We start from the raw sequence: 12,880 nt of genomic DNA on the forward strand, positions 1-12,880 counted from the left end.
TCCCTGACAATCTGTTTCATGGTTCCACTCTACTGGAGCAGCTATTTCACAGAACACTTTATTCCTAGCAGGAGTGTGGTGTAACTGATCTTTCCAACAAATGGTGGTGTAAAATAACTCGAACTGTAAATCAGTTGCCTAAGCACAGTTAGCAAGTTCTGCTTTCATATCTGCTTGAAAGCCAAGGAAGTGGGTTTTGTAGTAAAATGTAGCAATGTCTTAAATTCCCTTTTTTAATTTATGAATCAGTGAAATGTAGTGGACCTAGTGCAACATTAAATATTTGGAGTTTTTTCCCTTTGTATAAAGAGGAGAGGTAGAAAATCTGCCATTAACCCCTGTACACCTTTAGTTGTAGTTCAACTCACGAGTTTGTACATGGAATAGTATTGAAATTTTCAGAATAAAAGCCTTCAAAGAAATATTTGCTGTCATGTTTCCTAACAGTAATCTTCAGCTCTGTTTGCTTTGCTTAGCTTTATAAACACGCCTGCCCCACTCACCTGAACTTTAGCCTTTTTGGGCAGGAAAACAACCTATATTCCAGGGAATGATCTCTGCTCAAGAGTTCTGGTGCAGCCAAGAAATTTACTGTTGGCTTTACCAGCTGGGCGAGGCAGGTGCCACTTTTGGCCAGTGACACTCTTGTGTAACCAGACAAAGAGATTGTCACCACCAGAGCCAACTTCCTGACCCTTGAAGCAGACGTGGTTCACACTGCTTCACACACTTGGTTTGTTGAGATGAAAAGATGAAGTGTTAGCAGAAAGAGTGTGTGTGCTTAGAGACCTTGCTGATGGTTGCACCTCCATCAGAAAACTTCTCCAGGCTTTCTTCAGAGCTCCTGTGCCAATCTCCTGTGCCAATCTTCTAAACCTTTGCAGAGAAATACCACACCTTTGATAATAGAAATGCCAAAAGTCTCCCATCTCCCACCTAGGGTTAGTGCCTCAGACCTGGCACTAGCAGATGGCAGTTTGCTGTGATTAAGGTAAATCTGTCTTGAAATATCCAAGCACCTTTGATGTGGTGGTTTTGTCTAGACCTCTGTAAGACGTCCTGCCATCTGCTCGGACTTGCTTCTCTGATTTGTTCTGTCGACAACCTTTGAGTGTAGTGCTGTAAGTTACTGCCAAGCTTGGCTCTCTGCAGCTGCCCCCCTCTACCAAATTAACAAGGAAACTTAGTGCTTGATAAATGATTTTGCACTTGTTAAGCCTGCAGCCCTAGCAAAAGGAATTGCCACATCCCAGTAAGTCACTCCAGTAAGTCACACCAAACTCTCACATCTTCAAACCTTCCCTCCCTGCAGGGGTGTGACTGGGTTGCATATAACCCTGCCTAGCTCATGTACAATGCCAGAGTCCCAGGTCTAGAGGACACTGCTCCAAGTGTGAAAAGGAGATATGAGCTCGAATCTAAAATTTTCTAAGTGGCTGGACAATATGTAGTCAGGTGCTGGGATGATGGACCTCAAACACTCACTTAAATCTGAGTAAAAGAGTTCTGACCTGTCAAGGAGGTAGGGTTTGATTTTTATTTATTTATTTATTTTTTTAATAGCTGTCAAACACTGTCACCGGGAAATTTCCTGCTTTTATTGTCAGGTATTCCCTGGGCAATCAACATCATCCATCAAAGTGACTTTTGTGAAGCTTGTTCTGTTAACTTGGTGTGCCATAGCTCAGATGTTACTTGTTCCTCACATGTACTGTTGGAGAGCCTGGGCAAAGGGGAAGTGGAGTAAAATCCTCTTTATCAGGAGCTGCAAACAGGCAGGAGCAGAGCTGGGGCATGGCCTCCTTGGAGCTGGTGCAGAGCACAGCTGATAAGAGCTGAGTGCTCCAAACCAGCGCCGTCATCCTAAACTGGTTTTGAAGGTCTCGCCCTTCTTGGGACATCTTGTGTTTGAAGGTCTTCCAGAAAGAAAAATACCAGAATATTAGAAGTGATAGTTCTTCTAATAGTAGAAAACTGGAGTTCTTAAGGTATGGACGAGCTGGATATCTGTGTGTGAGGTGAACTGACCATGCTGCATTTTCACTGTTAAAAATGCAATAAACTTTGTTTCCCTACTGACATCCTCATACAGTAGCTTTGCAAAAGTGCTATTAACTGAACTGTTTTGTTGCAAGCAGTGCAAGAAACATAAATTAAAGGTAGGTATTGAAAGGCTTAGGGGAGCAGACTGTGGCTCAGCAGAGAAGGAAGCAGTTTATTGATAACTTTGGTGTTAAGTAGGGCCGTGGCTGAGCCATTGCTGATTTCAGTAGTGCCCAGCTCTGCCTCCTGCTGTGAGACAGGCCTGGGCTAATTGCTAGACAGGCAGCTTTTTTTAGCTCCACAAGGATAAAGATAAAGCTCAGACACCTCACGTGTAATGTTAAGCTTGAAATAGTGATAGCTGTCAAACCCAGTGGATGAGTTCAGGGAGGAAAGCTGGTGAGAGTGAGGACTGAAGCTGCAAATCCAGCATGGCGAGTTCAGTGTGCCTTAAACCACGTGAGGGGGCTCAAAAATTGAATTATTAATGTTTAAGTTGTAAATAGACCTTGAAGACAAAGACACCAAGTGCTTGAATGCTGCAGGGCTTCTCCAGGAAGCCTGCTGGGCTTAGTTGAAATTGTGCAACACTGTGTGTCATGCTGGTTTTGGGTAGCATGGCTGTTTTGTGACAAAACGAAGCAAAGTCTGATATTTCCTTTGACATTCACAAAAACTCTGTGGCTATACCAAGGTAATCACTTGATGTTAAACCTTACTTTTCTCTTCCAGCTCCAAAATCTGGGCATCAACCCAGCAAACATTGGGTTCAGCACTCTGACAATGGAGTCTGACAAATTCATCTGCATCAGAGAGAAAGTAGGAGAACAGGCTCAAGTGGTGATCATTGACATGAATGACCCCAGCAACCCAATCCGAAGACCCATTTCAGCTGACAGTGCTATCATGAACCCTGCCAGTAAAGTCATTGCATTAAAAGGTATGAAGTCCTGATAAAGGGCTGTTTGAAGTGGATGGAAGGCTTTCTGTAGAACTAGTTTATGAGTGACTGAGGTCTCTCAGGTAATTTATGTGGGAGGATCCTGTACCAATTTTCCACAGCTTAATGGGAGCTTAAGTTGAATGCATTTGCAGTTCTTCTGGAGGCAGCTGGGCAGGGAGCTTCAGCTGAAGCTTCCTGCCATTTGCTGATCATTAGGATGAGTTTTTTCCTTCAGTCCAAATGCTTGCAGCTTCTGAGCAGAGAGAGCTGGAAGCCAAGCGTGGGCTTTAAGGAATCATGTTAGAGGGAAGAGAGGGAACAGTATAAGGTCTATCAACTAAACCTTTCCTTAGAGAAAGGAAAACTGAGGCTGGGAACGGGGGACAAATATTCCTGGAGGCCTTAGTTTGGCCTTGCTGAAAGAGACCAGTGCATATTTACTGTATCAGTCAGTGATAAGAGGAGTAGAACTATGCAGAGAAGACTTGTGTGGTGAAGGAAGTACAAGGTCAGCCAGCTTGGTATCTCGGATGATACAGAGAACAAGCATTCCTCTGGAGTCTCCAGAAATGTCTGTTTCTTCCCCTAAGAGCCCCAAAAAGCCTTCAGTGCAGCCATTCTAGAAATGCATGTATTGCTAATGGAAAGATTGATATGTATCCAATGTTACCTAACTTTGACTTTAATACTGTGCTACTGTTTTGTCACAACTTTAATGCTTTCTTGTGTGTGCAGATGGTGAGTTACTTCAATTGACTGTACTAGTTCCTGTTGTGTCTTATGACAAGAAAAAGCAGAATAAAATGGCTCAGATTGATGGTGCACATGGCTGAACAGTGGTGTTTAAGCAACTGAAGGCCTAAAACTCAGAGGTTTTTCATACCCTCCCAAACAAGGGAGTCCTTAAGATTCCAAAAACTATCCCACTCAAGAACCCAAAGCGTACTTAAATCATTGGGATCTTGATACTGAGCTTTTTATGAACAGGACTGACCCTTTTGACTCAAGTCTAGATTTTGCCTTGTAATATACCTTGCCTAGCATGTAGGAATGTGTTACCTGAATGTCCTTCTCCCTTGACCCTAAAGCTCCAGCTGCACTAGATGCAGAAACAAACTGCTGCCTATAGCCTGAGTAATTCTGTAGTAGAGAGATTTCTCCAAGTTCTGGAGAAACTCCTGACTCAGCATCTTGCATCAATTGCTGAACTAATGGCTTTGAACTAGATCAGTCCTAGGTGAGCACGGGCACTTGGCCCCTGTGGCACTGTGACTTCCTCAGGCTGGGCTGCAGTTAGTAACTGTAGCAGATATTCTGACCTGCATCCAGTTTCATGGGATCTTCTGTATTCCTCCTGGGCTACACTTGTGTGTGCTTAAATAACTCTTTCCTATAAGTAATAGAACTGCTCTGAACCTTTCTCATCTTCTCAACAGGAAGAAATAATTTCTTAGGCCACTGTGTTATAAAAACTGGTAGAAATGACTGCAGGTGGCTGTTCAGGATGTTTGTATGCACCATTCTATGTGATTTGGAGAACTTTTCCTCTTGCCTTCTAGAGCTTGTGTTGGTCACTAGATTCCTTCCCTTGCACAGTTCCTGTCAGTCTGGTTTGCAGTCAGTAGCTGTGTATCCCATTAGTGCAACCCCAAGGTTTTGGTTAATTAGCCTGAATTACAAAAGCCCTCTGCCAACCTGACTGTTCCATGTTGTGCCCTTTTAATATTTAAAACAGATGTGGACATAGCTTTTAATGCTACTGGCATAGCTTCCCTCACAACTCCAAAGAGCCTCAGCATGATTGTAACCTGGTTTTGATGTACGTGAAGTATCCTCCAACCCATTTGTGTGGCTGAAGCTTTTGTCTCCTACCAACCTGTTCTCCACATCTGTTTGATTGCTCAGTAGTGGCAAATTGGTAAAATCATCCCTAGGAGTGTGGTCTGGTTCAAAGTAAAAGCTGGTCCCTGAAGGTCTGCCAGTGTAGAACAGCTTTTTCTTGAAGGAAGTCCCCAGGGTTTCATGTCCTAGTGCAGCTCTTCTGCTCTGTCACGTGGCTAACGATGCTGTGTCTTCTAGCTGGGAAAACGCTGCAAATCTTTAACATTGAAATGAAGAGCAAGATGAAGGCTCACACCATGACAGATGATGTCACCTTCTGGAAGTGGATCTCTCTGAACACTGTTGCCCTTGTGACGGATAATGCAGTTTACCACTGGAGCATGGAGGGGGAGTCCCAGCCTGTGAAGATGTTTGATCGCCACTCCAGCCTTGCTGGCTGCCAGATCATCAACTACAGGACTGATGCCAAGCAGAAATGGCTCCTGCTGACTGGAATATCTGCACAGGTACTTTACCTCCAGGAAGGTGTGGAAACCCCAGAGCGTGTCTTGTTGTCTCCTTCTATGGGAACAGGACTGATGTGTTTATTTTATTAAATGTAAATGCTTGTCTTGAACTTCAAATAACAAACCTAAGTGTAACTGAAAATCTCACTTTAAAGTAATTGGATTTGTAGTGATATAAGCACTAGTACAAGGTTAAGAGTTTGAGATGATGCTGTTGCAAGAGGAAGCTTGAAATGGCAGCATATTTACCAGTATTAACTTAAATGAAATTACTGAGTGCCTATTTTTCCTGACACTTGTTCTTTTTGTGTAGCAAAACCGTGTAGTGGGAGCAATGCAGCTGTACTCTGTGGACAGAAAAGTGTCACAGCCCATCGAGGGACATGCAGCCAGCTTTGCACAGTTCAAGATGGAAGGGAATGCTGAAGAATCCACTCTCTTCTGTTTTGCAGTAAGAGGGCAAGCTGGGGGTAAGGTAAGGCTTGGTTCTAAATATACTGTAATCTTTAGTGACTCACCCTGGTTCTCTGCTTCCAGGAGAACAAGTGGTTTAATGCAAAAAGTTGCATTTAAGGAAGAAAGTGAAGGACTGTGTCAGTCTGGATATGGCATATGGTGCATGCAGAGCTTGGACTACCTGGTGTAGCAAGAATCTGTGAGTGGAGAAGTTAAGTGGCATGTCATGACCAGCCTAATTAGCTGCTTGAAACATGTGACTCTCAGCTTCACAGGCTGAGCTTGAGGGAAAAGCTGTCACAATCTTTCTTTGATGCTGATCCCTGGTATCAGACTCAACTAATTTCCAAATTATTGGATGAAATTTTTTTAAAATGAAGCGATAGTGTTGCAAGGCTAAATAGTGCTCCAATGCCAATGCTGGAATTATGTTAGTTACAGCAAAACCAGGGTAAAATCAGAGTTAAATTCAGAGAAACTGAATCTTCGGAACTGTCTCTAGAATGTGAACCAAGTTAAAAGAGTGCATCTAAAGTAACCCAACAGAATCCTGAAACTTCCAAGTAATTAGGGGTAACTAAAGATTGTATTTATCTGTTTCCCTCTCCTATGGTACATGAATACCAGATGCCACACCTTTAGCCAGTGAATTTAGAAAGATTAACTTAGTTTGTCTTTGCATAAATTTGGGATTAAGGCTGAGCAGCAAGAAGATGCTGTAACTTCATTGTTGAATCTATTGTTAAATAAATTGGATGCAAGAACTAATGTTATCTCTTGCACAGCTGCATATCATTGAGGTTGGCACACCACCCACTGGGAATCAGCCCTTTCCAAAGAAAGCTGTGGATGTCTTCTTTCCTCCTGAAGCACAAAGTGACTTTCCTGTTGCTATGCAGGTATGACAGCTGCAAACAGATCTGCAGCTTCTCTTGGTGGATGTGACTGGAGCAGGGCACTGGGAGTCAGCTGGTTAATGTGGACCTGAGGGTTGGCCCTAAACTGGTGTGACTGCTGCTCCTGCTTCAGTCATGGTAAAGTAAAGGTGGAGACAAGCATCATTCAAAAGCAGCCTATTCTTATTTATGGAAGAAATATCCATGTGTTTTAACTGCTTTTCAAGCTCTTCAAACACAATTCTGCTGTGATACTACTCAAGTAAAAATAAAACAGCACTTCTGGCTGTCCTGAAATGGCCCAGCTGTTTGCTGAGTCTCAAAAGCACCAACTCATTTATCCAGTGCCAAATTTGAGTAATCTATTTGTGTTTTGCAGATCAGCGACAAGCACGATGTGGTGTTCCTCATAACAAAGTATGGCTACATCCACTTGTATGACCTGGAAACTGGCACCTGTATCTACATGAACAGGATCAGTGGAGAGACCATTTTTGTTACTGCACAGCACGAAGCAACAGCTGGAATTATTGGAGTAAACAGAAAGGGACAAGTAAGGAAACCTGGTCTGGAAACCACTTCTTTAGCTAATCCCACTGGCTCTTTGTGATACACTGCAGGGTTCCTATCTATGTCTAAAAGTTCCCAGAGGTGGTGACTTTGAACTCTGTTCAGAACGTGTGAGGTCTGTCAGTGCTGTGAGCCCCAAAATAAATTTGCTGTTCTATCTCCATACACATCTAACTTAACTGCTTTAAACAAGTTACTAACATTGTACAGCCATGCCTTTAGCCCAGATTGCTGAGCATGGGGAATATGGAGCAGACTTGTTCCTGGTATCCCCTAGGATTGGTTACTTAAGACACTGAGTACAGGTTTTAGAAAGAGCCCTGTATCCCTGAAAGATCCATTGTGTTTCTACCTCTGCAAATACCTTAATTAAACTATTAATTGCCTGCTTTGATGCAGACAATGGATGACATTGGTTCTTTCTAACCAGAGGTCTCTTTAATAAAATGACAAGTATCAGTTATCAAGGGATGAAAAACTTTCCATGAATACCATAACTTTCCTCTTAGAAGTTAGCTTAGCCTTTGTCTCACTTTTGATAATTGGACTAACTGGAGGTTTCCCCTGATGGTTTATTCAGGTGCTCTCAGTGTGTGTGGAAGAGGAGAACATCATTCCCTACATCACAAACGTGCTGCAGAATCCTGACCTGGCTTTACGGATGGCTGTCCGCAACAACCTGGCGGGGGCCGAGGAGCTCTTTGCCAGAAAATTCAATGCACTCTTTGCACAAGGGAACTACTCAGAGGCAGCAAAAGTGGCAGCTAATGCCCCAAAGGTAAAGTGTTCAGAACAGCACTGAACTCTGCTGGCTTCAGCTTCTTGCTTCAGGAAAGCTCAGTGAATTTTCTAAGTGCCAAGGGCACAGTCTTGTTGTTGCTCCTGTCCTAAGGTGTACAGGTGCTTCACAGGTATCTTGGGTGCTGACACTGATTGCAGGCTGGATGATCTTACGAGTTTGTAAAGCCCACAGAGGAGGGGAGGAATAAATGATGAACTAATGGCTATGAGTCACAGTGTTTTTGGTACTTACCTTTACTTCTCCAGTTACGCCAAAAAGTGTCTGTGAAAAGACAACCTCTAGCAGAGGCTTATCCTGGAAACAGGATAAAAATGTACAGACTAAGACTAAAATCAGATGAGAGGAATTTGCTTGCAAGGCCAAGGGTGTCGTAATTCTGGACTTAAATCTGCATTGCTACTGAAATAAATTTAATGGGCTGTTAATAGCACATTTTCTGTCAAAGCATCTCAGTGCCTGAACTGATGTTCAGCCATATTGTTCCTGACATAGAAATGCTTGTGACAGCTACAATGACATTACCTCCAGCTTCCTGGAGCAACTCTTGCCAAGCCACAATAGCAGAAAAGAAAATTAAAGTGGCTCTCTCTCTCTCTGGCAGGGAATCCTGCGTACTCCAGACACCATACGCCGGTTCCAGAGTGTTCCAGCTCAGCCAGGGCAGACTTCCCCTCTCCTGCAGTATTTTGGCATTCTGCTGGACCAAGGTCAGCTGAACAAGTATGAGTCACTGGAGCTCTGCAGACCAGTGCTCCAGCAGGGCCGCAAGCAGCTCTTGGAAAAATGGTTAAAAGAAGATAAGGTAAGTTCGGGATCCATACCTTCAGAGCCATGGGTGGGAAGGAGCAGCAAGCACTGTGTGACAGCCTCCCCCCTTCCCAGGAAAACTCAGCTGGGAGCTCAGCTGTGACAGCAAATAGCTGAGCAATAGGTGCTCACTCTACCTGTCACTATGACTCGAGTTACTGCAAGAGCATTGATAAATACTCGGAGCTTCACTCATTCTATCTTTAAAATCACAGCAGGATGAGCATGGAAAGCCTCCGAGCTGCTGCTGTGCTTTGCCAAACCATTCCTTTGGATGCTGACTGCAAGTGCTTTGAGCTGTGGTTACATTTGTGTAATTAGGGAAGACACACACTGATACAATGTGTCACCCAGTTGTTTTTGGCTCTGAAAATGCCTTTGACTCGTGTAGAACAGCATGAGGAGCAGAGCCCACTAGATGACTGCTGGGAAAGTCAGCTCAGGCTCTCAAGCTGAGTCTTAACTTTTTAAAGAGAAGTCCAAAAGGAAGGTAAATGAGGAAGGGGGTGGTAGTGCATTTCAGCATGGCACTGTCAGGGTGGGCTGACTGCATTTCTGTTTCTGAACAGCTGGAGTGCTCGGAGGAGCTGGGAGACCTTGTGAAATCCGTAGATCCCACGCTAGCACTTAGTGTCTATCTGAGAGCCAACGTTCCAAACAAGGTCATCCAGTGTTTTGCTGAAACCGGACAAGTCCAGAAGATTGTTTTGTATGCTAAGAAGGTGAGAGAAAATTAAATTGCTGTATCTATCCTGTGTTTAAGAATAACAACTGCATGTTCCAAGTAGCTAAAAGTAACTGTGGGGGAATCTGAGAGCCTGTATAGTATTTACTTTTGCCTTTATGAATAATTACTTTTGCCTTTATGAATAATCACTGCTAGACTTCATACATGAGTCTTTTTCTTCTTCTCCGTGTATCCTTTCCCAAAAGAGGAAATCCTGGCTGGGTTGTGTAATCTCCTGACAGCAGCTTTTACTGAGCTCTATATTTAACAAGGTGTGTGCTCTTGCTGAGTTTTCACTTTTCATCATCTCTTCAGGTTGGATATACTCCAGACTGGATTTTTTTGCTGAGGAATGTAATGAGAATCAGCCCTGATCAAGGACAGCAGTTTGCACAAATGCTCGTTCAAGATGAAGAGCCTCTTGCAGATATAACACAGGTAAATAACTATATTTTATTGCTATGAAACATTGACTTCAAAGCATTAAGTTGGTAAGAGGAGCCATGCTCTAACCACCAGAGCTATGAGTTTGAATTTAGCTTTGGAAGCTGCGTTGATGCTTAAATATGCTTCAAGTTCCTAATCAAAAACCTAAATTTCTTTTTTTTTTTGCAGATTGTGGATGTCTTTATGGAATATAATTTAATCCAGCAATGTACAGCCTTTCTGCTGGATGCACTGAAGAATAATCGTCCCTCAGAAGGTCCCCTGCAAACACGTTTACTTGAGATGAACCTCATGCACGCACCTCAGGTACGTGCTCAGAGTTCCTGGAGCTGGACGTGACAGATACTGGTGGCAGTGTTCAGGAACTGAGTGAAAATGTTCCAATATTCCTTCTAGGTTGCAGATGCCATCCTGGGAAACCAAATGTTTACTCACTATGACCGGGCTCACATAGCTCAGCTGTGTGAGAAGGCTGGTTTGCTGCAGAGAGCACTCGAGCACTTCACAGACCTGTACGACATCAAGCGTGCGGTAGTTCACACTCACCTCCTCAATCCTGAGGTAAGGCATCAAACACCCTGCATCTAACAAATCCAGCCTTTAATAACTGCTGTTCTGCTCAGCTCTAAAATGGCTTGTGTGTCTTTGCAGTGGTTAGTGAATTATTTTGGGTCCTTATCAGTAGAAGACTCTCTGGAGTGTCTGCGTGCGATGTTGTCCGCTAACATCCGTCAGAACCTGCAGATCTGTGTCCAGGTAGCTTCCAAATACCATGAGCAGCTGTCAACACAGTCACTCATTGAGCTCTTTGAGTCCTTCAAGAGCTTTGAAGGTGAGTTTGTACTTCTGCAAGAGGAGCTGGTGCTCACCTCGTTGTAGATGTGTGTATGAAGGACTGTCTCTGCTGAAATCTAGAAAGCCATAATGAACTTACATAGTTAGGCCTCAAACTGTCTTGAAACAGACCTAAACCTTAAAGTTTTCCTGTTTAGGATGGATACCGTTATTCAGTTGCATGTTGTTTTTCTGAAATCCTGGAAAATGTTTGGAACTGTAGAAAAACCCAAAATGCTGGCCTGTTTCCCTTGTCCAAAATGGTTATCTTAAATTTCTGTAGCCTTTGGGATTGGGGCTTTTGTACTTTTCAACAAGACTAGCAAATAATGTGTGGACTGTTTTTCTCCAGGTTTGTTTTATTTCCTGGGCTCCATTGTAAACTTCAGCCAGGATCCAGATGTGCACTTCAAGTACATTCAAGCTGCATGCAAGACAGGACAAATTAAAGAAGTGGAAAGAATCTGCAGGGAAAGTAACTGCTATGATCCAGAACGTGTTAAAAACTTCCTCAAGGTAACGTTTGGGTAACACTGGACCATCTGGGGCTGTTTGGGGTTCTGATAAAAGATGGTGTGTCACTAGTGAAATGAGGCAGCTCTGTGAAAATAGATGAGTTTTAAACCTTTGCACTTAAGGATCCAAGTGTCCTCAAACCAGAGGCATCTGCCATGTTGACAGTGCCTCCTAATGAAGTCCGGGCCTGGAATATTGTCTAAAAAATGAGAATGTCAGGTCAGTTCCTCACTGCTCTTGGTAAGGTTAATCTGGCTTGAACTCTTAACCTGTAATAATTGCACCAGCTCGCCTAGAACTTGTTCCAAATGTCTGCTGTAAAGTAGGAAGCAGTTTGCTTAACTTGGGAACACCCATAGTGCCAAATGAGTTGATAACTTAATGCTTATTTACAATGCAATCAACTCCAACTGAGCAACTACAGAAACAACAGATGAATAGAGTAAATTAATGCCATAAATGCTTTCAGGTTCAGGGCTGATCTGTCTTATTCATACACACTGAAATTGCAGCCAGGTGAGCCATGGTTTAGCTCTGCTGGGAGATGCCAGTCAGTGTGAATATATCCTGACTGATGCAGAGCATTGCTGGAGAGTAGGAAAAGATGGTGTGCTCAAAGTTCAGATTCTGTAGTCTTAATGCTGAGCTTATTGACAAACACAACACTCTGAGAAATACCTGAGGAACCGTGTGGGAGGGGAAAACTTTATCTGGGAACATTTCCTGCCTTCATGTTTGTTGGTTACATAGCATAGTCATAGATTTTGCTGATCATATCTGAAGATGGCAAAACTCTTCCCAAGAGAATTCTCTAAAACTAACCTGGTGTCACCGAGGTGTAAGGTATGTAATTTGATCAAGCCACCTAAGATATGTTATCAAGCTGTCAAATTCCTGATGAAAGTTATTGTTTTTTGTGCTGTTCCATGTCTGGAATGTGCAGGACATGTACCAGGTAAATCTCCCAGTACAGGCCTCCCTGTGTAAAGTCCTTAAGTGTAATTTATATGTAGGATTATATTCTGGGATGTGCATGTTGGAATAAGTGATCTGAAATATGCATCCGGAATACTGTCTGCCACATAGACTAAGCTTCTGTACTGTAACCATTGTAACCTTATGCTGAAAGTTGGAATGCTTTTAGAGAATTAATCTGATAAGCAATTTAAGCACTACTGCTATAGAGCTTAATTCTTATTGTTCTCTAAATCCATAGTTAGGAGGTATCACAAGACACATGGCACTCGAAGTCAATTCTGTATATAAGTTTTACATTATACAACCTTATCTAGTCTTGGTTAAATTTCTTTTGAAATCCCAGAGTGCTAATCCTGCACACCAAACACCAGTGGCAGCTAAAAATACTCTCTATAGCCTAGGCTTGTAATAGTTGTATTGTGTTGTACAACTCTGTAGAGTCTGCCATGCAAAGGAGCAGGGTTAAACTCCAAAAAGCTTCTTGCTCCTCACGCCCTGCAGTGGGTGTGAGTG

The 12,880-nt window shown here is 43.1% G+C and overlaps 1 protein-coding gene across 2 annotated transcripts in view; it reads left to right on the forward strand.

The window, feature by feature from the left end:
- CLTC (clathrin heavy chain) overlaps positions 1–12,880 on the forward strand; it is a 29,918-nt gene that overhangs the window by 4,992 nt on the left and 12,046 nt on the right. For both annotated transcript variants that reach the window (XM_082294835.1, XM_082294836.1), the window contains exons 2-14: positions 2,776–2,983; positions 5,066–5,334; positions 5,648–5,809; positions 6,576–6,689; positions 7,066–7,239; positions 7,837–8,034; positions 8,660–8,860; positions 9,435–9,587; positions 9,908–10,030; positions 10,208–10,345; positions 10,436–10,600; positions 10,691–10,871; positions 11,226–11,389. In XM_082294835.1, the coding sequence (XP_082150961.1) occupies positions 2,776–2,983; positions 5,066–5,334; positions 5,648–5,809; positions 6,576–6,689; positions 7,066–7,239; positions 7,837–8,034; positions 8,660–8,860; positions 9,435–9,587; positions 9,908–10,030; positions 10,208–10,345; positions 10,436–10,600; positions 10,691–10,871; positions 11,226–11,389 (2,250 nt within the window). The remainder of the gene's footprint in view (positions 1–2,775; positions 2,984–5,065; positions 5,335–5,647; positions 5,810–6,575; positions 6,690–7,065; positions 7,240–7,836; positions 8,035–8,659; positions 8,861–9,434; positions 9,588–9,907; positions 10,031–10,207; positions 10,346–10,435; positions 10,601–10,690; positions 10,872–11,225; positions 11,390–12,880) is intronic.

This window comes from Coloeus monedula (genome assembly GCF_965178545.1).
Source record: "Coloeus monedula genome assembly, chromosome: 20".
Taxonomy (NCBI): Eukaryota; Metazoa; Chordata; class Aves; order Passeriformes; family Corvidae; genus Coloeus; species Coloeus monedula.